This window comes from Euleptes europaea, chromosome 2, assembly GCF_029931775.1.
Source record: "Euleptes europaea isolate rEulEur1 chromosome 2, rEulEur1.hap1, whole genome shotgun sequence".
Lineage (NCBI taxonomy): Eukaryota > Metazoa > Chordata > Lepidosauria > Squamata > Sphaerodactylidae > Euleptes > Euleptes europaea.
In genome coordinates, this window is record NC_079313.1 from 51598478 (window position 1) to 51626461 (window position 27984).

Sequence of the window (27984 nt, forward strand, 5' to 3'; positions counted from 1 at the left end):
TGCATCACTTTAGATTCACTATAGTTTATAGTCAAGCCCTCTGAACCGCAGAATTCTGCAAAAGAGCTCATAAGTCGACATAGACCCACTAGGGATTTAGAAAGTAGCAGTGTGTCATCAGCATACAGGATTGATATAGGAGTTTGTGCCAGTACAGGCTGGTGGAACTATTGGTTATTTAGTCTGGAGACCATGTCGTTAATATAAAGATTAAACAATGTGGGGGCCTGCAAACATCCCTGCCTTACTCCCCTTTGCATAGAGAAGGAATTGGACAGAAGTACAGCGAACCTGGGCAGCCAAAGATTCATAATGTTTTTGTATTAACCACAAGAGTCTCCGGTCAATTGTGGTCCTCCTTAATTTTTCCCATAGATGCTTCCTAGGGACTGAGTCGAAGGCTATTTGCAGATCGACAAAGGCAACGTATAGGCATCCTTTTGTAACAGCCGTATATTTCTTGGCCAGATGACATAGCAACATGCAGTGATTAATGGTTGATAGTCCTTTAATGAAGCCTGCCTGCTCTGGACCAATAATGTTTTCTGTGGAGATCCAATCAAGAAAGCAACAGACGCAACAGGACAGAAGTATAAATATTCCCCAGTACAGATAGTAAACTAATAGGCTGGTAATTGCATGGATCGTTTTTGTCCCCTTTCTTATGGATAGGGACAATTATTGCCCATTGCCATATATTAGGGATTTGACCTGTTTGGTTAACAACAGTAAAGATGGGAGCTAATATATCACTTCACCAGTCTAGATTAACCAGGAAGAATTCGAGTGGAACAAGATTTGGCTCAGGTGCTCTGCCTGTTTTCATCCCTCTGATGACTTCCCTGACTTCTTCTCGTTATTTCTAGCCTGTATGGTAAGTTCTCAGGTTGTTCATGAGTAAGGTCTGCTGGACCGCTGAAGGCATATAACTCTGAGAAATATCGCTCCAAAGTCGTTGGAGGAATACAGAAGGTGACTGATTTGCCAGTATCATAAGAGGAAGAGATTAATGCCCAAAATTGTTTGGAATTACTATTCCTTGAGGCATTTATTAAAGCATTCCATCCATTATAAATTGCCTCACGTTTCTTTCTACGGATCATAGATTTATATTTCCCTTTTGATCGGAGAAGATCCCAAAGGGATAGAGTTACGGCAATTCCTAAATCTTCGATGTCTGATTTGTATAACTTTTTTCATGTTCTTGCATTCCTTATCAAACCATGGGCTATAGAAATGTTTGGTTCTCGGTGATGTGCAAGTAAAGGCTGGCATTAAAAGTTCTAATAATCTGGTCAAAATTACAGGGGCATTTTCTATATTCTGCCTGTTTTCCAGTTCCTTAACTAGTGCTTGCGCATCGGGAGTTTCAAAAAGAGCGGCAGCTCTAGCTTCCACATGGATAGGCCAACAAGCTGGCTTCAGTAAGTTTCCCTCTTGAAAGAGGGGAACCTGATGCCAATTTTATCTTCCTGCTTGCCCCCTGAGAAACACATCCCACAGTGTTCTGGAGGGTCCACACCCTTAGAAATGGGTGAATGGAGAAATGGAGAAAGGGGATGGCAACAAAGGTCCTTCCTCAAGCTTCATTCTATTTGGATCCAACATACATTTGGAAATAATGTTCCCTTGCTACATCTGGGGACCAAATAAAGAGATAAAAGCAAGGAGGCAAAAGCAACAACAAAAATGGAGCTCAGGCTTACACTGCCTTTCCTTCTGAAAGTGTTTAATGTTTTGCAAATTAAATACACCAACAAAGCTATAGACTTCTGCTGAGTCATTTAGGACACCCAATGTTAAAATAATCTGTCCAGCAAAAAATAGTAAATCATTTAACAATTTATTTTTTGTGTGAAGAAGCTTGTCATTATGAAAAGTTCTGTAGAAAACAGCACCTCCTTTCAATTTAGATTACTCAAAAGTAAACATTTGTTGTTAGTGAAAAGACCAATAGAAACAAAATTTGGTAGGAAACACATTCTTGGCACTTAAGTAAAAGCACAAATCTGAACAGAGTCTCTACCATGCAACAATATTGGCAGAAAAGCCCACTTCTAATGGCTGGTATTCTTGTCACTTTAGACGTTAACATGGAAGACACTGAAACCTGTGTTATATAATGTTAATTGCATATAAATATGGTCTCACCATAACTGGCAGTTTTTATACAAACCAGTCATTCAGTTTAACAGTTCTAAGTAAGTAATAGGCACTTTGCCCTTTTGATTTCCTCTTTCACCCATCAGCCAGTCGGAATCCATGCCAGGGATACTGTACACCATTATCACCTAAAATAAAAATACACAGCATGTGGTTATTATACAAGTAGGGGACTCACCAGGGCTTGAGGGGGTGGCCTCTCATTTCCCCCTGTATCCCCTCCCCCACTATTTCCTCTTTCCCGCCTCCTAACAGCCCTCATATCCTATCCCCTTTTCCTGCTTCCTTCTCTCCTTCCCATCCACCAGCCAACCCACCTCTTATCTGCTAAGCTTCAGCTGTATTATGTACTTGGTTTATACTCCCCACCTTTCTCCCAATGGCGACGTACATTTTTCTTCTTGCCTCCATTTTATCCTTAAAACAACCTTATGAGGTAGGTTAGGCTGGGAGGGTGTGACTGTCCCAAGGTCACCCATGGTTTCCACAGCAGAATGGGGATTCAAACCTAGATCTCCCAGATCCTACTCTGAAACTCTAACCACTACACCATACTGGCTTCCATGGGGTAGCTGCTGTTGAATATTAGCAAGCAGCCCAGCTGACCAGTGGTTGCTCTAGACCTGGCCCTGATGAATCCTCCCTGAAAGGCCAAAGCAGCCCTGAAAAGAGCCCTGCCCCCTCCCCCTGCCTATTTCAGACAAATAAAATCTCAAAGGTTGGCAAATATCAGTGTGGTTGCCTAGCATTCCCGCAATATCCACTGCAGAGGGAATTAGTGTCTTAAAGTACAGGTGCTAGTTCTATTAGTTTGGGGGGTTAACCCCCATGTATTTTTTCTTTTCGATTTCTGATTTTTCTGCAAACCTGGGACTTTTCTCAGGTCTGTAGAAAAATCTTTATCATTTCATGATTCCAATTTCTGTATTTAAGTATTCACAAATGTTGCCGTGTTGAGAATTATAGATACACTGATGTAATTTAATTAAAAACATATTTATAGAAAAGAAATACACAAGAGTTTTCCTCTTCTATCACCTATGATCCCTGAAAGTCACTCCTGACAGTTCCTCTATTTCAACTGAGTCAAGGGGACAGTGGACATGCTTAACAGTTGTCTGGAGATGGTAATTGGCTGAGTCAGGACAATGAACTGAAGCATAACACAGGTAAAACTGGGGAGTGTTGGCTGACCACAGGGCCAATAGGTTGATATAGCAGAGGTTGTATTGTCCCTTTTGTAGCAGGTTCACAACTTACAGACGCTATTAGATCAGGGCTTAAAGATGAAGGTGCAGTGTTCTTCTGTGGCAAGTAGTAAGTTTCACCACTTTTCAGTTGGAGTACCAGCTGTGGCCCTTGACAGGCAGAGTTTACCCTCAGATATTCATGAGGCAGGTTGGATTACTGCAATATAATGGGGTGCTCTGAAGATTATGGGAGCTTTAACCTTCTTATCTCCTGCATCATTTTCCTGAATGGCCCAGAAGACATTATTTGCCTGGGAGGGCCTATTCATAAAAGTATTCAGTTCACATGCAGCCCTTGATGGAGGAAATAAAGCCCCCTCCCTGACTGTTTTGGGTTGTGAAAATGGAGCAGGGTCCTAGACAGTTTAAGCCCCTTTCCCATGCACTGTGATCCTGATCCAAATGGGGGCCCCTGAGGTGCTTCAGAATTGAGTTCCCACGTGGAACTCGCAGTTGCCATATATATGACTGCAAGTCCTTGTGGCAATCATGAGCTACATATAACTTCTAGTTTGGGCCTGTCTGACGCTGCAGTATTGCTAGCAGCTTGGCTCTCATGTACATTTAGTTCCTGGAATATTCAGTGTTTACTTTGAGCTGCAACTTGAAGCAGGGAAAAACATACCTCATCAGCAAGTAGTGATAATTCACTGCTATTTGCAGCATCATAATCATAAAGCACTCTGGCTTTTCTGCTGCCACCTGATGACTTCAGTTCACCAAAGCTTAAAGATGCTGCTGAATTGCCTACTGAAGACAGCGAAGCTGTAACAGAAGCAGAGGGTGTAGTAGTAGAACTACTTGGTGCGCAAGTTGAAGACGACTGGTTATTGTTGGCAAGGACCATAGATGGAAAGCTGTGAAAAACACAAATTAAATGCTAGCTCAATTTAGCATATACCCATCAATACTATGTTGGAATAAGCCTTCAATTAGCAGCTTAGCTATGACTCATTCATACCAGTTACTATTAACCATCTGCTATACTCTGCCTTGAAACCTAAAAAGCATCCAATGCATTTTTACCTTCAGAATTTATCCCCAGGAAACAAATTCAAGGAGCTGTTTTATGGTCTTCATCAATTAAGTACACACCTCTAGCTGTCATGGTTGCAAAGAAAATCCTGACAGGCTTCAATGTGCTGAAGCATTTCTGCAAGTGAAAGGGGCCTAGGAGGAAGGAGGGATCATTCCCCACCCCCCCGGGAGATAGGAAGGCTGGTGTTTTTTGTTCCTGCTTCCCTGAATAAGAGAAGGAAATAACCCGAGCTGAAGACACCCTCCTCACTCAGAGCGGGAAATCAAATTCACTCCTCTTGCTGTTTCTAGGGGGTCCCCCTGTACCCCACACAAAAATTTTGGGCAAGGAATTTCACTCCACTGATAAAAATCATTTCTGTAAACAGAAATTACCAGAGGCTTCTTTAGGCAAGCCATTAGGATTGCACTGCGTCAAAAAACAACTAGTTCATAGCAAGGAGGCGCTCCTATAGCCATCTGCAGTTCTGAGCAACAGACAGTGCACAGTTAAGCTCCTTCAAAGAGCTTTTGACCCTAATTAATAGATAATTTGAGGAATCAAGTGTTCATCAAAAACACTTGTCAACTAGTCAGCTCTGATATACAGTAGTCTTTCCTCTGATTTAATGTGTTTGATATCAGTCTCTGGAGAGGCAACATCCGTTTTTAAAATAAATATTACTAACATTTTTTCTACTCACTCTGATAGACTACATGCAGTTTTAAAGCCTCTCTATTTTTTGCAGGCAAATTTGTACTGCTTTTCCATAATCTTAATTCTGTATATCGGTTAACCATCTTGAAATATTCTGTAAAGTCACCTCATTCTTTTTCTACCTTGCAGCAAAGACTGGAAGAGATACAGGCAACTAAGGTCTGAATAAGTAACCTCTCTAAGCAATTTTTTCAAGTTTCAGAATTTGTTAAGTTGGCACTGAAAAATATCAATACAACATGGACCCATGCATGGCCATTTCATTTCTGGGGCTTTAATAGGGTATAAACTGCAAATCTCTCTTGGAGGGAAGGGGATTGTGGGGGTTTATTTTGTTGATTTTAAACTGTGGTGTTTAATTATTACTTATGTGGTGTTTAATTATTACTTATATCTCATTTTTCCTTGTGCCTCAGGGTGATATAAAAAGCAATAGAAATAATACATACAATACTATATCCATTTACTATTCTTAACAAACGAAATTGCTCCTTACCCAGAATTTTGGTGTCATGCAGCCAATTTTCACCTTCTTACAAAGGTAGCTGGCATATACCTTCTCAGTTATAGAAAGCAGACTAATTGGCAATAAGACGGATCCTGCTAACTATTGCCCCTTTTAATATATTGACATAATTATTGCTTTGGCCCATATATTAGGCATTCTACCACAGTTGTTATTATTAAAATTTCTACCCCGCTCTCTATCCAAGATAACAGGGGTCCACTACGTATCCATGGATATAATTAGCTCAGGGGAAACAGTAGTGGGAAAGACAGCATGTGGCGCTTTCCTAACTTTCTCTGGTAAACTATGCCAGCAAGTAGGTACTACAACGGAGTCAGCCCAGGCATGGGCTGTAACAGATTACAAGAGGAGATCTTCAGAGACTCTGATCAGATGAAAGCCAATGACTCAGCATACAGGGTTCGATTATGCTGCTTTACTACTGTGGTTTGTCTATAGCCGTTTCCTAAAACACTTGAGGTCACTGCAGCAGGATCATTAAAAGACTGCTGCTTCCACACTAGTTTCTGATCACTGCATTCAGTTTTTTGGTTTAAATGGTCTTGTCAACACTATGAAGTCAAGCAGTATTAACTTGGCCACTTCCCTTAACTGTCTGTCCTCCAAGTTGCTTTCATTAGCAGATTATTCTCAGTTACCAATATTCAGCATCCATTTATGCAAGGAGTTATGGAAAACCAGTTACCTTCCAAGTTGTTTCTGAAGATCCAACATATATTGGTAACACTGTGCATAATAAGTCATTTGAGCTTCTACAAAATCATTCAGACAACGAAGATGATGGGCCTGCAACATAGTAAAGTTCAAGCAGTAAGTATATAAAAAATTACAGTTTAGCATTAATTTGCAACAGTCACAGGGATTCTTGGATTCCAGATTTCACCTTGACTCTGGATTTCAATGAATTATAAGTATAATCTTAAAAATAGACACCATGCAAAAAGGCCCAGTCAGTAATCTAGTTTTAATGTTGTTGAATTGTTAGTTTGTAACCTTTATTAGTATAAAAATAAGTTTGTTTTACACTTGCTAGCTGCCTTGTAAACCCATGAGTTAAGAGTGCAGACTATAAATATTCATACCTTCTCTATCCCATCCTCCTGCCCTCTGTGTGTGTGTGTGTGTGTAAAGTGTCATCAAGTCACAGTTGATTTATGGGGACCCCATAGGGTTTTCGGCAAGAGACTTACAGATTTGGTTTGTCGTTGCCTTCCTCTGCATAGAGACCCTGGAACAAACCTTGGATTACTTACCGTGAAGGTTCCTTCTGCTCTGAGGTAAGGAGGGCATCTTGAAACATTGGGTGATTCCCACTGGTTGCTCAAGGAGGTAGGATCAAATTTCAACTCCCTGTCTCCTGGGCTGGAATTGCCCACTCCTCAGTTCGAAGATTTCCCAAGCTACAATGAGACAGGAAGGAACCTGAAGGCATACCTAACTAGACAAAAACAGAATAGGTGCCAACAGTTAAACAAAAACAGAAGGGCAAAAGAAGGACGGCAGGGGATCCCTAATTGTTGTTGTTCTCCCTATAAACATTCTTAAACCTTGCTTCGAAACTGATCCATGACCTGAACGTTGATCTGCACCTGTTAGGTGCAGGGCAAGCTTTGCAACCTACAGACTTTGCATTTTACAGACTTTTTTGTCGATCGTATTCATTTTTGGATGGGGCAAGATACCCTCCTTACCTCAGAACAGAAGGAACCTTTATGGTAAGTAATCAAAGGTTCGTTCTCGCTCTGAGTAGGGGGGCATCTTGAAACATTGGGATCTCCAAGAGCTGGGTCTCATTTTCCAGAGGGTACTAGTCTTCTTCCACCATTTGTAGCGGAGCTCTTCGTGCAAAGGCTGCATCTGCTGAACCAAAAGAATTTATTCAGTATTGTCTGACTAAGGCAAATATGGTAGACCGCACTGTTGTATGCATAGCTTCGTCAAGCTTGGCTATTGAATGATGAAGGAAAAGGGGGCCTGTGCTAGGTGTAGAGTGCATAGTAATGCCTGTTTGATACATTGCCAATATTATGACTGATGGATTCTCAACCTTTTCCCTTCGTTCAGGAAAGTCCGAGAAGAGATCGAAACATTGGACCTACTCAGGGATTGGTTGCGACTGAAATAATTGAGAATAAAGACCTGCAGGTCGAGAATGTATCACACCTTCTCCTTCACATGATATGGTTGTGGACAGAATAAGGCCGATGAAATAGTTATTCCTTATAAACTGAGCAGTTTCCTTTAAGGATGAAAGTAGGAACAGGGCATGGTACTACCTAGACCAGGGATGTTGAACTTTATTGTTGCAAGGGTTGGATATGACATAAATATCACTAGGCCAGGCAGGGTCACGTGTACCATAAAATTTAACGCCAGGTCCTGGTAATACAAACTTTATAGAAGACACGGGTAAAGCCAAGTAATGATACTATTTTTTACTTGAAATACAAACATGCTTTAAATAAAAATGCTCTTACAGTATTTTCTTTAACAGTCTTTGATAATTGACATCTTGGGGTGGTTGTTTTGGCTGGTGAGCCCGCAACGGGCTGGCCAGCCCAGACTGGTACAGAGGGGGTAGCTTCCTCAGCTGGCGAGCAGGCCACATAAGAGCCCTCAAGGGGCCGGATCCAGCCCCTGGGCCTTATGTTTGACACCCCTGACCTAGACTTTAAGAGATACATACATAGAACCTTCGTTAACAATAGGGTTCTCGGTTCGAGTACCCCATGGGTTGACACAACTAGTGTCGGGACAAGACTTAATAGGAGTCACCTGAGTGTGACTTCCTTCAAGTTATTTAAAATAAATAAATAAGGGAAAACACTTAGTGGATGAAGACACATCCCCAAGGAGGGAACCCAAGTATTGAAGATGGACTGACCTGAGATTTTGGCCACTATGTCCTGCTACACCAGGAGTTAATGCAGCAGTGGTTGTCACTTGACTGTACAAGGTGAAGATCTGGGCACCCTGGCGTAATCCTTCCCACAGTAATGCTAGTAACTGCCAGACCTAATAACTTAGGGTTCCATATGCTTAGGCATGTGCTAGGGGACAAACATTCTTCAAGAGAGATCATATCCTCTGAGAGGTTGATCTTCAAGGGTTAAAAGCACTTGCTGCAACTGGAGTAGCTCCCACAAATCACCGCCAGTTTTTTTCAATAACCAAGTGGTTGGTATTGGTCAGTCTGGATCCGGGGAATGAAAGTAGACAGTGTGTAAAAATTCTGGCAGCCTCCATGGTTCCTATCTGGACCGATTTACCCCAGAAGGAAACCATGGCTTTACCTTAGGCCACATAGGTACATGAACATGGCTACTGCTTGTTCCTGTCATAACTTTCTCAGGCTCATGGAATACTCTATAGAGATAAGACAAATGTTAAGCCTTAGACCAAGGTGAAAAAAGGGGGCACCCATCCCTTCTGTTCCACCCTTGTGAGATGATACCAGGAGAAATTTCTGGGCCATAGAGATTAGAGGCTAGTGCGGAAGGTCCGCCTGTGGGAGCCCAATCTGAGCACTGCCTGTTGGAGGAAACGTGATTGACTACTGATTCATCTGTGAACTGATGGCTTATCCATTCCACCTGTACTATGGGCTATCCCTGTGCTAGGCAAGAAACAAACCGAGGAGTGGGCGATTCCAGCCCAGGAGGCAGGAAGTTGAAATTTGATCCTGCTTCCATGAGCAACCAGTGGTAATCACCCAATGTTTCAAGATGCCCTCCTCCTCAGAGTGAAAAGTCCTTGGTGGTCTCCCATCCAAATACTTACCAGGGCGAACCATGCTTAGCTTCCCAGATCTGATAAGACTGGGCAAGCCTGGGCCATCCAGGTCAGGGCATCCTCCTACCCAAGACTTCTTCAAAAGAAAATGTTTGAAGACAAAAACGGTAGCTGCCAGCAGCCACCCCCAAAACAAGATTTCACCTTCCAGCCTCCCTTCCTGTTGCCCAGGCAGGCCAAGACCCAGAACTCTTTTCACCTAGTGGCTTGGCTGAGGAAAGACTTATCCCTTGAGTTAAAGCATTCAGCTGCTGAGTGTATTACAAGCAAAGCAGCCTATTTCTATGCATGTGTATATATTTTTGCAGTGCTTGCCATGACCTCAAAGCAGCAGAAGAACCAGCAGCAGGTTTTCTCTACTGCCAGAAGATGCACATGAGAGTCAGAGATGGGAGTGCTGAATTTCAATAACATCTCTATAAAAAGAAGTGAAGTTCATGTTCATTTTTATGCATGTTACTCAACCTTGTTTGAGAAATTATAATATGAAGAAGGATTATATAATTAAAGCATATCACTCTTTCCTGTTCTTCTATCTTCAATCATCCTTCCATCTGGAATGGAGCCATAGCTCAGTGCAAAAGCTTCTGTTTTTCATGCAGAAGGTCCCATGTTCAGTCCAAGGCATCTTCAGTTTAAGCAGGATCAGGGTAGTAAGTAATATGAAAGATGAATTCTTGAGACTTTGGAGGCTGCTGCTTGTCAGAGAAGACAATACTGACCACGACAGACCAAATGTCTGACTCAGTATAAGGCAACTTCATGTGTTCACCCAGGTTGCAATGTCAACAAGCCACCAGATCTTAGATGCTAGTTAGATGCCTGACTGATAAATTCAAAAGGATCTCATATCCAGGATTTCATTCTGGATGAGGCTGCTAACCTGGCCTCAGTTACTGGTCACCTGGGAGGATGAACTAGGAAGAATTAACTTATCCCAAGGTTCTCAGTATAGCATCAATATAAATGATGGAAGACAGGGAATGCACTATGGTGTTCTATAGGCTTCCTGTTCAGCAGAGCTCTAGCTTTGAGTTTTTGTATCTAATATTGGGCATGAAGGAAACTTTACCATTCCCATTACAGTTACCCATGCTCCAGTAACATCCAACCTAGTGTACTGCAATGCATTATACATACAGCTGCCTTTGAACTGTTTGGAACCTTCATCTAGTTTACTATCACATACACCAATTTTAGCATCTCTTGCCATCACTAAAAGCTCTGTACTGGCTGCCAGCATATTTCAAGGCACAATTCAAGGTACTGTTTTGACATTTAAAGCCCTAACAAACAGGGAACACAGTACTTGAAGGACTTGCCAGTTTTTAAATTCTGCACTGAAGGCCCATCACCAGGGGTTAAAAATTAGTAAGGAACCAGAGCAAGGGCAGTTTCAACTGTGGTGACCAATTTACACAGAGAAATCTGTGAGGCTCTTACATTATTTTCATTTCAGAACCAGGAGAAGTCATTTCAGTGTTCAAGGCTTTTAAGGAGGACTAACATTTCTACAGTTTTGTTGATTTTATCTGATCTTTATCTAGCCCTGACTACTGTTCTTTTTGGTTTAATGTTTGTTATAATTTACTGTATGCTACTTTGGAGGATTTCTTATGCAGTTGAGAAGCTTACATTGTTAAAAAGATCCTCACCTGGGATTAAAACTGAGAACAAGACTGAGGTGAGGTCCCATCAATATCCTGGTTTAAAATATGCAATTCATTCATGTTCAGAGTTGTGTTTCTTTGTGGGGTGTTTTTTTTAAAATTAAACCATAAACAGATATCTGATTTTTTTAAACAAAAGGAAATATTTGTTCTTTGTAGCACTTTAGAGATTAACATTTAAGAGCACAATCTTTTTATAGACAATATACTTTGTCAGATGGGTTAGGGTAGTAAGATGATAGTACCCTTGTTTCTACAACTCTTCTCCTTCACATCAAAGACAAATACCCTAAAATGAGCTGAGTATGGCAAAGTATCTTAAGAGTTGGATAAAAGATATTTAAATGTTAGCATAGTGCTTCTATAATAACCATTTAAAGGTAAGACTACCAACTATCATTATAGGACTACTGGTGTTAATGGGAAGAATATGAGGTTTTAAGGCAGGGAATACGTTCAGAGCCAATACCATTCTATAATACCTCATGTAATATAATTTCCAGTTAGGGAGTTTCAAGTCAGTAATGCAAGTACAAAAGGGAAAGTGGGGCATCTAAGCCACATATAAAAAAGGCGGGATATAACTGTTTTAATAAATAAATTAAAATATACAAACCACCTTTTACAAACAATTAAAAGTCAGTTTATTCTTTTTTATTCAGTACTCACATGTGTACTGCTGATGCCCTCCAGAAGAAGTCTTGTAATTTCAGCTTGCCTGTCAAACTCACTCTGGGCTATCCTGACTTCCTGTTCAGACTGTAAGATACATTACAAGGTGTAACAGAAAGCTAAAGCAATTATGTTGCACACAGGAAAAACACACCAATCTCACTTATCATCTAAGAAACGGTTTCACTATACATTTCAGTTTATTTCAGTGGGCTGTATAATTGGTTTTTGCTGTACTATACCATGGTGCTCTCTCTCTCGCTCGCTCTCTGTGTGTATGTGTTTTCTCTCTCTGTATATATAGCTATAGACAATCTCATAATTCTTATTACAAAAAGGGTAGTAGAGGATTTGCATATTGCAGTAGTTCATGCTAATACAAAACAGCCAATGCACTCTGTCTTTTTCACTTGAGTGCCAGACTGTTAAGAATTTAAAAACTGGCATTGAGAAAGTGATTTGGAATCAAAACAAATCTGCTAAGCTACTTATCACACTACAAAAATCAATTAGCAGAGAGAATCTTCCAAAACCCCTGCCATCTCCGTTGCAGACAGAAATACTGGTTATTGACAGGCAGGGGCAGCCCAATAGTCAGCTTGGTAGTGCTTCCTACAAGCAGGACAGTGCTGACATCAACGGGAAAAATACTGTTCTAAATTGCTGTAGAACTGACCTACAATATCCAGCATTATTTCAAGATCCTTGTGAGAGAGTCTTCCAGACATGCATCTACATTCCCTTGCTTTATGAACGATGTCAATTTCTATACAGTCATTTAGTACAGAGGTCTGCTTTTAATGTAAGTATATTAGCCATTCTTGCTAAAGTCCCTTTTGAAACAAACCAATGCATGAGCATTAAAAGAAAATCTTTATATAGCTTTACGAAAACAAAACTCAATGGATGTTTAAATGCTATAGAGTATGAGAGGATAAAAAAGTGCCTCACATTTTGTATTAAAGCCACAATAAAATTTAAGCTTGGCAATGTTGATGGGGTTGTATCCCACCAGGCTGCTCAGCATACCATGTCATGCCAGCACAAGACACCTTTTGAATGAGCATGGTGAACCTTGCATACAATCTTCTGTCCTTAGCCAACTAACTGGTAGGATACAAGCTACTGACATTTCCAAAGTTCTTCCAATTAGTTCAATGTTAACTATTAATTTGAGCACTTTGAAGAATTATGGGCATACTTTGCTGATTGCAATACATTTAAGACTTGACCCATCTGGCTAAGCTTGCCCTTGACATCACTCAAAATAAAGCCCATATAAACTAAACCAGGAAACAAGATATACTCAGAAATATAATCACAGTGTACATAGCTACCAAAATACAGTGCAGTACAGATCATTTGCATTCAAATTCAGAGAACTCTCATGTATGACGTTTTTAAAAAATACTGTACTGTTTGTACAAGCAGCTCTTGTTGCATACAGGCATCTTCTCTTATATCTTCTCACATGCTCTTTGCTTACCACCTACCACTTCAAACTGCATCAGATTAACAGTACTAGTCCATTATTGCAGGGCAAAGCAAGACTAATGAAATGCTGAGATCATATTCAAATTATTTGGTAACTGACTGCTTCAGTAAGGTTACTTACTTTTGACACTTCCTCTGCCCAAATCTTGTATGCAAAAAAGGCGAAGAAAGAACAGCATGAAGAATTTTAATCTGGCAAACTTCCATGTTTTACTAATTTGCTCATTATATAAAGTAGTCACAGTTAAGGCTCTCATTGCTGACTAAAACCTTTATGAACTAACTTATTTCCCAGCTACTCTTAGAACATGTTTACAAGAAGAAGCAGGAAGAGGTCTTTTTCACTATGCTAACCTTCAGCTGTAAGTCATTACAGTCAAATAGTTTCTTACATAAAAGGTGAAGTAGTCACTAAGGTTGGATTAAGTAGAACAGAAATATAGCATGATTTAGAAGAACACAACTAAAAATACTGCGTACAAGTGCTACTGTTATCATTTCCTAATTATGAATTAATGCATTAATGAAGTTTCTCCAAAAATATGCTATGTGACAAAAAGCTATTCGAACACAGTAAATACAAATGACAGTGGAAAGGATCGGTGATTTCTCTTGCTACCCATGTCTGCCTTCAAGTCTAATCAGAAATTTAAAAGTTCAACCAATCTCAAAACAGAGAACTGCATTGCCTCCCACCAAACTTTAGTACATTGTATATAGCAGGGTGGATTTAACAAACTATGAACTGAGCAGTCTTCCCCTTCCTACTACAACTTCCTACATGCCCTGAAAAGTCACTTCTGAGGGTCAGGGACCCTCAGGAATGGCTCTTGTATACATTAGAGCTTCACATATAGATCAAGAGTGAAGAAGTGTTTGGAACTCCTATGAACTTCCCCTTCCCACTGCAGCCCCCTGTTCCTTTCCAAGAGCTTCCACAACCCCAGAAATCTTTGGGGGGAGGAGGCTCAGGATACTGCAGTAAGAGAAAAACCAGCAGAGACCTCCCTCAGGAGCTGCATTCCATTCATGGTTAAGTGGATCCAAACCACTGTTACCGTTTGTTACAAAGATTCCAAAAACAATATACTGAAGCAATTCTTTCAGAATGTCATTTATAGTTCAGGACTGGAGGGTAAAACAAACATGTTACTGGGGTATTAATGTGTACTGGTTTTAAGAATTTCTTGTCTTGTCTTTGGGGAAAGAGGTAAGCAAAAAACAGAGACCTTTAAAATACAACTCAGAATTTTAACTGCACTATTAACTATTCTGGAGCATCAGTTCTAACGTTTCTTTGCTGGAACAGTATATCAGTGAATAATTTCTCTGCTTTAGTAGATAGTATTGGAAAACTCAAACTGTTCTAAGATAACCCAAACTATAAACCAAGAGAAACATCTGTTGATTTTGTTTGGAAGTAAGTACTACACAATTTCCTAATGCCATGTTTGTCACTATAAGCTCCTCCGGGTAAAGGCAGAATACAAATGTAATAAAACAGCTTAGCCCAATATTAGCTTTATTCCTCCACAACTTTATCAGAAACAGAACACTGCAGAATTCGATCTAGTCCTTTATTCCAGATGTTTGAATATGCAAAACAAGGAAGTAGGAAAGCAAGAGGAAACACTTGAAGAAATGTTATGAAGACAAGAGACCAACAAACCTTCAGCCAGTTTACATGCAGCAAGTTGAGCATGTAAAAGACATTTACCATAATGTTATTTTCTTCAGGCGGAGACAGGTTTAGTTGCTTAAAAGCCAATAAAGACAAAAGCTGTGTTATACGTGAAGCAAATTACATAATACGAGGCTGATTTCACTGTTGAGTGGCATAGAAAACAAGACAGGTATTAGCCTAATATTTAGATCAATATACACATTATTCAGATCAATACACACATTATTCTGCTGTGATTTGAGAGGACAGAAAGAGTTACATCCTGAACACCACAAGTGGAGCTGCATTTGTGGAACAGAAGTTTTCCCCTTTCTGCTGCAACCTACTGTGTCCCCAAAATACAATATGGGCTGGGGGAACAGAGCAGGGTACTATACTGGAAAGAGAGAATTAGAAGAAGAAAGGATACTGCACAATGGAAGTGCTCCCTGAACAAACAGGAGATTTAAAATCCCACCAACTAGGTATATATGGTCTAAACAACTGTACTTCATATATAGGTTTTCCCATGTTTGTTTCTATTTCTGGAACCATGTGAAACAATTTAGGTGCACGACTAAGAATAAAGAAGGAATGTGTCCTCAAATAATACACATGCCTGAAGTGCCAACTCCAGTCTCACCCAACAGAAATATTAAGGCTTTGGGCATAGTCATCTATAGTATCCATTGAAAACCCTGGAGGACTGAAGTTTCATCTGCCGTCACCAAAAATATCTAAAACTGTAAGATTAATTTAGTCTATGCTACAAGAAGCCTTCCCGGCCTCTGAATGCAGATATAGTGTCTGGGAAATTAATTAGTATTTAAATGATTAAGAAATTAAAATCCTTTTAATACAACCTTCACTTTGTAATTTACCGAACTAGTTATTTAACTCATTGCCCTTTGTTTTACATCATCAAAACTTGCTTGTTGGCTTTCTTCACTGGAACAGTCCACAAGCAAGTTGCTGAAGAGCCAGAATATGGAGCTACAGATGGTGGCAATCCAGATGTAGCCTGAAGGTCTGTATTTACAGGATAATCTTGTGAGCCACAAAAATAGTCAGACACAATGAATAGGCACATGCACAAGCACACATCCTTTTCCCATGGCAAGAAAAAGCCCATTAAAGGAAGCTTTAACTAAATAAGAGGAGTTTCTTAATTTAGATTGCCAGCATGTCATATGGGAAGGCAAAAACTTCTTTTTAAGACTGATGTATTTAGGAGCAACTTAGCTTGTCATCAATAAAAACTGATCAAGTGAGTGGAGTCTGCTATAATACTGGTTTAATCAGCTCTCCTGGTCACAAATACGCAACCAAGGGGCAATCAATGCAGAATGTGTGTCCCCCCCGCTTCCTCAATGTTCCCTCTTTCCCAAAGTCATGACATTACAGCTGCATATTTATGCCCATGCCACCAACTGAGTTCTCAAAGATGCATTTTCCTTTCTTAATATCTTTGAGGAGCAGACTAATGTTTGTTGAACGCTCCCAAGTGATTTGTTTTGTCCATGCTGTAAGCCGCTCTGAGCTCCATAAGGAAGAAATGTGACTAATAAATGTTTTAAATAAATTTTAAAAGTAAGTAGAGGGATTAGTAGAAAAGGCTTTCTTAACCCAAACTCACTGCAAATGGATCCAGAGGTGCTAAACACAACTGTGAACAACTGCTGGACATGAGTTAGCCCCAACAGTAGTTTACTACAACATGAACCAACCAGTTCTCTCTAATAAAAATACGTAACACAACTATGTAAATGCTGTCTCAATTACTCCATCCCCAATACTCAGTATTTACACGAGCCCATGAGTTCCCAGTGCTTTTTTTCACAATATGGAGCAACAGCTGAGGTGTTAGTCTGACACTGATGGATCTAATGGACAAATAGTATAGATTTGTGTGTGGTTTGTGTATTTAGGTACAAACTGGGACAGATATATAATTTCTTTCAAAATGATAGTGTTTCAAATTAAGGCGTGCAACAATTTAAGTGTACTAGAGTATTCTGTGTTAAAGAACATACAGTGGTGTTCAAATTGGTTAAAATACAATGCTAGATAGAAAACCAAATATATTTTGAATGTTTAGTGAAAAAGGGAGAGATCTTACTTACTGCAGCTCGAGCTTCTGCTGCTTTTGCCTTTTTCAGTCTGGTTTTGGCAGCATCCAAATCTAGTCTTTTATTTTGTAATAATTTGCGTTCTTTCTGTAAAAAGTTGAGGAAGATCATTGCTCAGAGTAGAACAAACTTTGATTCAATTAGAATCGACAGGGAGCATAGAAAATCACAAGCCTTTTGCTTCCCCCCCCTCCTATACTGCATAGTTACATGAACATTTAGGAATAGATAAATTCTAGTTAGAAGGTACTTTATTCTTCAACTTACAGTAATTGTTTTATAATCTCCTTCTATAAAATTTCTTAGAGGAGTGAGGAAGTTTATTGCAGCTGTCTGAATTAGTTCTCTGTCTGCTGTTCCAATTCGCTTTTGTGTTTCTCCGCATTTAATGAGAGCGTTTCCTGCAATGGAAAAATCATTGTAAGTTCCAATAGGAGTGTTATATAAATCAAGCATCTACAGTTACAGGAACTAATGACTGATGAGTAAACAAATGACGAAGCAGTTGCCTTTCAACCAAGGGTATTGTATTTTAGTTCGTACCACTAAAGCATTAAAAGAACTTGTATACACTTAATTACGTCTGCATTCAAACAAAAGAAAGCCATAGTTTGTGATGTTCCTTCTTCCTTCCCTTGCTATGCAGAGACGGAAGACTTTAAGTTGTGGTTAGACTAAATACTTCCTGGTTTAATGTGGTTCCCAAATCCGGTATTTAAACAAATTGTAGTTTGTCTCTTGCTTGCAAATAAGGATTACATGGTTTGGAATCCTGGTTTGTAGTTAAGCCAACTGCAATTTATTGAAGTATCTGAATCTGGTGTCACAACAAACTGTAAATGTTTTGATGTGATTTGTGTCTTGATTGTATTGCACTTTGGCTCAAGACCCTTGGTCAAAGGAGCTATTGTCAATAAAGGAACAAACTGTAGCTTCAATGAAGTCCTTACAAGGAAATCTGCAATCTCAAAGTACTGGAAGAGGAAGGAGAGGAACGTGTGAGCTTCAGCAGTTTTGGCTTGCTCTCACAATGAACAAAACTTAAGATACTTTTTAACATGTGAAAGCAGCCTGTAACAGTATGGTGGCACAATAAGGATTAAAAATTTTTTTAAAGTGCCACAAGGTATTTTGCTGGTTTTGGCTGCAACAGACTAACACAGCCACCCTTCTGGAATCTGACACTATTAACTATGAAACTCAATTATCCACAAAAAAAAAATTAAGCTGCAAAGTCTATTTTAATTTTTCTCTGAAACAATAGCTGTTAACAGTAACTGATTTCACAGTGTACTTGAGGTATGTATTCTCCATGTAAACAAGTTTCATTCTTTCAAACCTGTTCCAAAATAGTATATTGTGTTGAAAAATAGTTCACTGGGTCACTAATAGTTCTTACAGTAGGCAAAAACTATTATTCACTGTGAACAAGTTTCTACTAAAACCAAGGCTATTATTTTATACATGCTTATCTGGAAACAGGTTTCACCATTACCAACGCAAGCTATTACTCAAGTATGCTTAGGACCCGATATCAGTATCACACAAAGAAACAGTTCTCACGTACCATATGCTGTTCCTGGACCAAACTCACTGCCAGAATCAACCATGAACTGACCCAGTAATTCTGGGTTACTCATACGACTTGGTGCTTTGCGGTCTAGTTTCTCATAGACAAACTCTTCTATTCTAGCATCTGCCAAAAGAGGGCATAATAACCAACCATAATTGATTCCTGACCAATTTAAAAGAGTTATTTACAGTTACAGGATATTTCAAGGAAAATAACAAAAATCAAGATGAAGCACTGCAAGGGATAATATTTGATGACAGCACTTTAAAACAGGCAAATAATAGCAAACTAACTTAACAAAATACCAGCAACTATATAGAAAATTATGCAGGAAAAGGATACTCAGTTGGTGTAAGTGTGACATGTTAAACGATGTTATGGTAATGACACCCCAAATTACTTGCTCTAGTCATTTAGAATATTGTCAACTAAAACCCAATTCTCTGATTAAGAGATATCACATTATGGGTTGGATTCAATCAAAAAGTTAATTCAGCAATTTTAAGCAGCAGTTCCTCATGATTAGTAAACATTTAATGGACCAAATGCTTTCTGTCACATCAACATTTCAGAATATTAACTACAGATGAAGTAGTTACTTAAAAAATACGCTTTGCCCTGTACATTTAAATAAAATATTTCACTAGCAGCTTGAGTGATTCAAAACATAGATTAGAGGTAATGAGTGGTCACTACTTTACTTATTTACTCCAGGAACATGACAAGACCTTGCAAACATCTGCCCTTCTCCAGAAATTTAGCAGAAAATAACCAACAGTGATCAGACTGTATTACAGTATCCTCCACCACATACACACATATCTGGTTAATCATTACAGAAAACTGTATGCATTACAGCATAAATAGAGACCACTTGAAAACAATTCTATATGACAGCTTCAGTGTATTACAGTATTGGGGAGGAGTCATGAGATCATTTTAAGCTGTCAGTGTGCAACAATAACATTGGCTCTTGGTTCCGCCTACATATTCTACAACTTAGCCACACACTTTGCATTTACTCCTTATATTACTACTCCCCCAGAAATGGAGGCAGCAGCCAAGGGTACACACAGAGAAGAAAAAAATGGAAATGAGGTGCTGGAATGGACTGTCCCATACCAAAATGCAGATAGAGAATGTAACTTTTGAATGTTCATCCACAGAAGATGACTCCTGTCAAACAATAAACTAGCACAAGGGAAAAGATCGTAGACCAGTTCTTCATCTACTATGCTGATTTTCTGTTTGCAGAGACATACGGAAATAATCAAAAACGTGATTTCCTAACCTGGAGTGTGACATGGAGTAGTTCATTGTACCACAATATTCTAGCACATAACTCTGCTGCATGTGTAGACCAGATCTAAGCAGCTTTATATGAAAAGTGCTGTTCTAGTCCTTCAAGCATATATAACTATCAGGAATTGACAAAAAGAAAACTTGGGTCCTAATAACAGCCAGATACAATAGAGTCAAGATCTGAAACAACCTAATGAAAGATTTCTAAAGTTAGACTGACATTAATTGTACAGTAATCGACTCTAGCTGGCCTACCTACCGTACCTTCGCCTTCCCTTCCCCCACCCCCCTTGTTTGTTGTCCCTTTATTTGCAGGGGTGCCGCCTGGAACTTTTTAATACTAGAATTTTAATACTAGTACTGGAAATGATTTTAAAGACTGGTCTATATGCTGCACAGTGCACCCATTTTAAACTGTACGTATTTTAATTACTGTTAGACACCCTGAGCCAGACTTCAGTTGGGAAAGGGCAGGGTAAAAATCAAACAAACAATAATATGACAAAGTGATTACAAGGAGTCTAACCCTATAACATCACAGTATTCATTATGAATGCACCTCATATATTAACAACTCATATTAATGTATCCGGTGATACCCTATAATAGGCTGCCTCAATTTGTAAATAAAAATTTCATTTAATGAAGGAAAGTGAAGCTTGTCTCCAATTCAGTTATGTTCGAAATGCAGCAAACAGACAATGGAAACCAGTAGCACTAAAAATATTGTCGAAGGCTTTAACGGTCAGAGTTCATTGGTTCTTGTAAGTTACCCGGGCTGTGTGACCACGGTCTTGGTATTTTCTTTCCTGACGTTTCGCCAGCAGGTGTGGCAGGCTTGGCTTCCTGTCCTGAAAACCTCCAGACTAACAAAGGCTACAGTCCACATTAGCCATGCAGATTAGCTCTGGATTTCACACATTAACAGATCTCTTCAGGATACAATGGTTCCATATTAACATACCACACCCTCATTAGCACATTATCTTGATACTTACAGAACGATGATTAGCACATTACCTTTGATACTTTTTGCAGGACAATGATTCAGCTCAAACCCAACCCCTTTCTGACTATATATTACTCTTCCTAAACACTTGACACTGAGAGACACTGTCCTTCAGTGTTACTCCTCTGAAGATGCCTGCCACAGCTGCTGGCGAAACGTCAGGAAAGAAAATAACAAGTCACACAGCCCGGATAACCTATAAGAACCAGTGGCACTAAGTTTCACATATTAAGGTCAATCAGATCAGCTGAGATGAAGCCATCTCCAAAAACTTTCAATTTCTAGCATGATTTACGTTTTCACTTGTTCACCTTCATAACCTTTTGAGGTATTTCTGTTACTTAAATTCTGTAAGTATAAAGGAGGCGAAGACACTAACTTCTTAATGACAAGTGCGCTGAAATTTGAATACCATCCCCAGCAGCTCCAGGTAAAAAGATCAGGTAATAGGTGATGAGAAAAAACTTTACCTGACATCTTAAAGAGCTACTGTCAGTCAGAGTAGATAACACCAACTTTTATAGACCAAATACCTGAGTCAGTATAAGACCACTTTATGTGTTCACGTGAGTTAATGGGCAGGCAATGACCCACCCCATTCCTTCTCTACCTTCCTTCTCTGCTGCTATCAGCTCACCTGTCTTCCCTCATGAAGGAACAGCCATGCAAGGCAGGGGGGGGGGGCATAAGTGCTGGAGTGAGGAAGAACAACGAGTTGAATTTGCTCTTCCACAGCTCCACAGAGGCAAGAGGTAAATTCATCCCCCTGTTCTTTCTCACTCCAGCCTGCCAACCTTCACAGCTATTTTATTTAAAACATTTTTAAGTTCCTCTGCATGGATCCTGCATTCCCACAAATGATCTTTACAGATTATCCGGGCTGTGTAACCGTGGTCTTGGAATTTTCTTTCCTGACGTTTCGCCAGCAACTGTGGCAGGCATCTTCAGAGTAGTAATACTGAAGGACAGTGTCTCTCAGTGTTACTCCTCTGAAGATGCCTGCCACAGCTGCTGGCGAAACGTCAGGAAAGAAAATACCAAGACCACGGTTACACAGCCCGGATAACCTACAAGAACCAATGAACTCTGACCGTGAAAGCCTTCGACAATATTTTGATCTTTACAGAGATCAGAAACTATGGCAGCAATGCAGAAGAACACAGTGAAACTGTGTGCCTTCTGCATTCAGATGGTAAGATGTTGAACAGTGCTTATTATGCTTTTTCCAGGTATGCATCTGTAAACTACAAAGAAATTGGCCAATTATCTCTTGGACTTTTCTCTGAATATGATAAATGGAATCCAGAGTTTCTGTTCCGCTAATAGTAGAGCCTCCACAGATGCAAGGAATTTTCCACCAGCAAATGAAGCCTTGTTCTGTCAGAAGATGTATGTTCAGACAATGAAAAGTTACTTAGTAACCATAATCATTTCTAGCACAGGATGATCATGATGTACTCTACATTCTGGCATCAACTGCCTCATTTTAGAAACTGATTGGATATTAATTAGAATAAGCACTGTTTCTTCTTAGACAAGTCCACAAATTGTCTCCAGGATAGTTTTAAATACCTGACTCATAATTAAGGCATAATTTAAAAAATGGAACAGACTGGCCTACTGTAAAGAGGAAATGACAGAATTAATGTCACAATCTTTTATATGAAATTTTTCAAGTAGACATTGTTTTCACATGCCTCCAATATGTATTTTATACTAACCTTTTAGTGAAATAATATTTTTGTTTGTTCAGTTAACATTTTCTGTATTTGTACTTAAGGTCTAACTAATATTGTAATTCCTCAAACATGCTATTCAACTTACTGAAAGCAAGATTAAAAACACTGAGAATTAGCTTAGAATTGAAAGCATTTCGCTGTTCTGACAGCCCGTAGAACTGAATCAGATCTTTGGCTTTGAGAGCACCAGTGTAATATAATGATTAGACCATGACAGGCTTTAACTGGTATTTAAATTAAGAATATAAGAAAAGCCATGCAGGATCAGAACAAGGTGCATCAAGTCCAGCAGTCTGTTCACACAGTGGCCAACCAGGTGCCTCTAGGAAACCCACAAACAAGATGACTGCAGCAGCATCCTGCCTGTGTTCCAAAGCACCTAATATAATAGGCATGCTCCTCTGATACTAGAGAGACTAGTATCATTACTAGGATCCATTTTGACTACTAGCCATGGATAGCCCTATGCTTCATGAAGATGTCCACTCCTCTCTTAAAGCCTTCCAACTTAACAACCATCACCACACCCTGGGGCAGGGACCTCCACAATTTAACTATACATTGTGTGAAGAAATACTTCCTTTTGTGTTTTTAATCTCTCACCCTCCAGATTCAGCAGATGACCATGCATTCTAGTATTATGAGGGCGGGAGAAAAATATTTCCCTGTTCACTCTTTCTATACAATGCACAATTTTATAGACCTCTATCATGTGTCCCCTTAACCACCTTCTTTCCAAGCTAAACTGCCCTAAGCGTTTTACCCGCTCCTCATAGGGCAGTTGCTCTAGCCCCCTGATCAATTTGGTTGTTGTTTTCTGCAGCTTCTCAAGCTCTGCAATATCCTGTTTTAGGTGTGGTGACCCAGAACTGTACACAGTATTCCAAGTGTGGTCTCACCATAGATGTGTACAAGGGCAGTATGATAGGAGCAGTTTCATTCTCTATTCCCTGTCTAATTATGGCCAGCATGGAACTTGCCTTTTTCACAGCAGCAGCACACTGGGTTGACATCTTCATCAACCTATCCACTACCACCCCAAGATCCTTTTCTTGGTCTGTCACTGCCAGCACAGATCCCATCAGTATATATGTGAAGTTGGGATTTTTTGCCCCAATAAGCATCACTTAACATTTGCTCATATTGAATCTCATTTACCATTTTAATGCCCATTCCTCCAGTTTGAAGAGATCTTTTTGGAGCTCTTCAGAGTCTGATTTTGTTTTAACCACCCTAAATAATTTGATGTCATCTGCAAACTTGGTCACCTCACTGTTGACCCTCAACTCCAGGTCAGTGATGAACAGGTTGAAAAGCACCAGTCCCCACTGCTCACATCCTTCCATTGTGAGAAGTGACCATTTATTCCTATTCCCTGCTTCCTATTTTTCAGCAATCTCAATCCAAAAGAGGACTTGTCTTATCCCTTGACTATGAAGTTTGCTTATCAGTCTTTGGTGGTGGACTCTGTCAAAATTCCAGCTTCAGCCATGAAAAACTATGTTAAGTGATACCTCTCTGCCTAACCTACCTCACAAGCTGAGAAAAAAATTGGAGGTGAAAACCATATGCACTGCCATGAGCTTTTTGAAAATAAAGTGGAATAAAAATTAATAGCTATACTGATGAAGGAAGAATCAGGGTTTATTAATACATTTCCCTTCCTTGGCTTCAATCATCAGAAAATTATTCCTGCCAATTTCATCATTATCCTTGTTCACTTAAAAGGGGTTGCTTGCTCATTTTAGTAATTTAATGAGCAAGGTTGAAGCCCATAATTTTTTTTTAATGGATAGTGGCACAGAACTTGTATTTGTTAAGTTATAAAATATTACATTTGTAAACACCAAATTGCAGTAAATGACAATGAACCAGTACATTACACATTCAACCAGGTTCACTACTTATTGCAGAAGGCAAGAATCCACAAGCCATGCCATAATCACCGGAAATCCCTATTGTGTGCTTGTACAGAACAATAAACAAACTTGTAAAATGATTTAAAAAAAACACCATATATTTAGTTCCTACTTGGATTTGGCTGTAACAAAACTTCTGTCTGTCTCATAATTTTTTCTGTCCAATGCTTAGTACATTCCGCTTTGCTGAGAAGGTTTTCCAAGTGAGCATCAAATTCAGTCTTCTCTGCTTGTCCAAGCTTCTCTTCAGTAAACTATATTGGTTAAAAATTAATAAAAATAAAATACAGCTTAGTAATACATACGAGATTTTTAACTAAATAAATTGGAGGGGGCATTTTTATTACACCTTTAAGGAGCAAGTTCCCCAACCCAAAGCAATTTTCAATGTTTCCTTTGTTTTTTTACAGTTAAAGATATATCTGGATGCACTTTGCTAAAAGAGGCCTCTCTCCTCGAAACGACCAGGGATATAGACAATAATAAATAATTACTGGCTACCAATTCCCTTAAGATGAGCAGGTAAAGCCCACGGTGGACCTCAGTATGCATTTAAGCTCAGGGTGGGAAGAGGGAAGACAGAGACCTTGTTTAGACTCTCCCAATTATTGTTTCAGCATCTATTATGCAGCTGACCATTCCAGATGCTTGTTAAAGGAGAGTTATATAGGAAGCTGGTAAAGAGCAGCTGACAGGAAAGTGTGGTTAAAAAAAGACCTATTTGTTCATCCCACTTATGGATCTTAGATCAACAGATGAACTCAGACCAAAGCAATGTATGTTTATTTGAAGCTAAGTCAATACCAGATAAAGCATTACAGTTAGCTGCTTACATATGAAGTTGTTTACAGTATCATAAGACTTGCATCATAGTGTATTAAATAAAAGACAGTTTGCCTTTTCTACACTGCCATGAAGCACAGGGGATGTAGAAATACACCACTTGGAAAAGAGGAAGGAAAGGGAAAGAAACACTGTAGTCTCTTAAACAATTACTGACCAAGAAATACTGATGTTTTACTAAAATAATATAGCATGGAAAACAAGACATTTTAAAGTAACATTTTTTCAGTGCTAAAGATATATGTAATTGGAACAATATTCAATTGCTGTCCTACCTTTCAGTCCAGGACAGGGGGTTTGTGCTACGACAGTGGAATTTTGGACTTCTTTAAAAAATGGTGGATGCTCTCCTATATCACTATTGATTATGCAACATTTCCCACTTTTAAAAAGCAGCCTATTGAACAGCATGAGTGCTGAAGGGCAATTTAGGAAAAATTCAAGTGCCAGGAACAAGTTTTGAGGTAAGTACACTTCAAATCCTCAGGCTAGCAGCCTCAAAAAGTCTTTTAGAAATCATGGGCTTACACCAATTTACTCTAACCTCTAATATTCAAGTACCTTAAATTAACTTTCTTTCAGAATAATCTGAACTGTAAACCAGGATTAAATCTGCAGCTAAATCTTATCAAAAGTAAAAATGCCACTGGTGGGTATTGCTTGAAGCCTCAAGCACACACCCCTTTACTCAAGTGCACACAACACAACAGATGCTATTATCAACTGAAAAACCTACAGTTCAAGATCTATCACGTGAATGCACAACACTAAAAGCCTGATGAAAGGAAAACCGAATTACACAACTTCCTTAGAACTGAGAGTACACAGAGGGCAGAAAGAGTGAAGGGACTGCCAGCCAACAACATCCAAGAAGAACCAGGAAAAAAGTCAACATCAGTTTTAAAGGCCTAGACAAGGCTTATGCAAACCGTGGGCCCTGGCCCAGGACGGCTATGAATGCGGCCCAACACAAAATCTTAAACTTACTTAAAACATTATGAATCAGCTAGTGTTAGTGTATTTTACATGTGGCCCAATACAATTCTTTTTCCAATGTGGCCCAGGGAAGCCAAAAGACTGGACACCCCTGGCCTAGACAAAAACATCAGGAACCTTGGTGTCCTGTGTTAAAAGATTAGTTCAGCTGTGAAAAAACCAACCTCTTTGCAATTTGGTTGTCAACAGCTTAACACCCCCCTTGGTTTCTTTTTAAAAACCGGATTGCAAAGGGATGAACGGGGTGGGGGCTCTTTCTGGCTTCACAGCATTATATGTACCCTCTTCTACGCCGATGCCCCCAACTTCTACCTTTCACGTCTTGCACAGCAGCAGCGCTACAAAGGACACAGGGGTTTTGTGCGTGTACCTTAACTGAAATACACAGACGCGACAGTCACACCTGTTGCGCCGCATACGTACACCTGGGAGTGGGTTGTGTGCTTGAAACTCTACGCGAAGTCCGCTGCTTTGGCCAGAACTGCGCCGTTGGGGCGGTGGGGGGGGGGCGGGGGAGCAGGGAGATGTTGCGTAATCGGTCGAGGCCGGTGGCGGCGGACAGCTGAACAGCCGCAACCAGGCCAGTCACACACACACACCCCCGGGCACAGCGAGGACAGCCGGCTTACGGCGAAGCCAACCGGGCAGATCAGTTCTCTCCTTCCTCCTCCCCCGCGGAGGGCGGCGCCGCAGTTTCACAGGCCCGGGGAGCGCCAGGGCGGCCGCGACGCCGCTTATCGGCCGGGCGGGCCGCCTCGAACTCGGGGGGCGCGCGTGCGCACGAGCGGGGCTGCGAGAAGGAATCGAACGCGCGCGCCCCAACGGCCAAACAGCCGATTCCCCCTCCGCAGGCGGGGGGAGGGGGGGAAGGGACCCCGCCCTCCTCAAACGCAGCAGGACAAGCGCCCTTGTCAGGCCACAGCGGGTCCCCTCACGCGCCGTTCTTCCTTTCCCTCCTCTCCTCTGCCCCTTCAGGGTTACCTGCACCGCGCGGCTGAGGAACGTGCCGGCGTCAGCCGCCAGCTTCTTCACGTTGAAATCCATAATGTTCATCTTCGGCAGAGCTCGGGGGAGGGGAGGGGAGGGGAGGGGGGCGTTGTCGGCCGCGGCGCTCACCCGCCGCCGCGTTTCCTTCCTTCAAAAGCTGCCGGCCAAGGCGGCGGCAGCAGTGGTGAAAGGGGCGGAGTCAGGCGTTGTCGGTCCCGGCCAGAAGCTTCGGAACTGGCAGCTGATTGGATGGAACCAGCGAGGGGGCTGAGCGAAGAGTGGTGAGCGAAGAGAAAGAGGAGGAGCCGCCAGAGAGGACGCGCAAGGGTTGTGAACCACCCAGATGCCAGCCTTGAAAGAGACTTCGTTGGAAGAGAGGTTTAAAGGCGCCGTAACCACTTTCAGAAGAGCCCCGTGGCGCAGAGTGTTAAGCTGCAGTACTGCTCCCTACCTGAGTTCGATCCTGACGGAAGTCGGTTTCAGGTAGCCGGCTCAAGGTTGACTCGGCCTTCCATCCTT

The 27984-nt window shown here is 40.6% G+C and overlaps 1 protein-coding gene across 3 annotated transcripts; it reads right to left on the reverse strand.

Moving 5' to 3' along the window:
* Nucleotides 1–1829: 1829 nt before the first annotated feature.
* SH3GLB1 (SH3 domain containing GRB2 like, endophilin B1) lies at nt 1830–27547 on the reverse strand. 3 transcript variants are annotated; one of them, XM_056845108.1, is made up of 11 exons: nt 27460–27547; nt 24752–24893; nt 18665–18793; nt 17365–17498; nt 17092–17184; nt 15023–15061; nt 13427–13450; nt 11809–11898; nt 6363–6463; nt 4039–4270; nt 1830–2291 (listed from the first exon to the last, which is right to left on the reverse strand). In XM_056845108.1, the coding sequence occupies exons 1-11, from the start codon at nt 27529–27531 to the stop codon at nt 2184–2186; spliced, it is 1164 nt and encodes a 387-aa protein (XP_056701086.1). In that variant the 5' UTR covers nt 27532–27547; the 3' UTR covers nt 1830–2183. The 3 variants fall into 3 exon arrangements, with proteins under 3 accessions (XP_056701086.1, XP_056701085.1, XP_056701087.1); XM_056845107.1 differs by having other exon boundaries at nt 14975–15061; XM_056845109.1 differs by lacking the exons at nt 13427–13450; nt 15023–15061.
* Nucleotides 27548–27984: the final 437 nt, after the last annotated feature.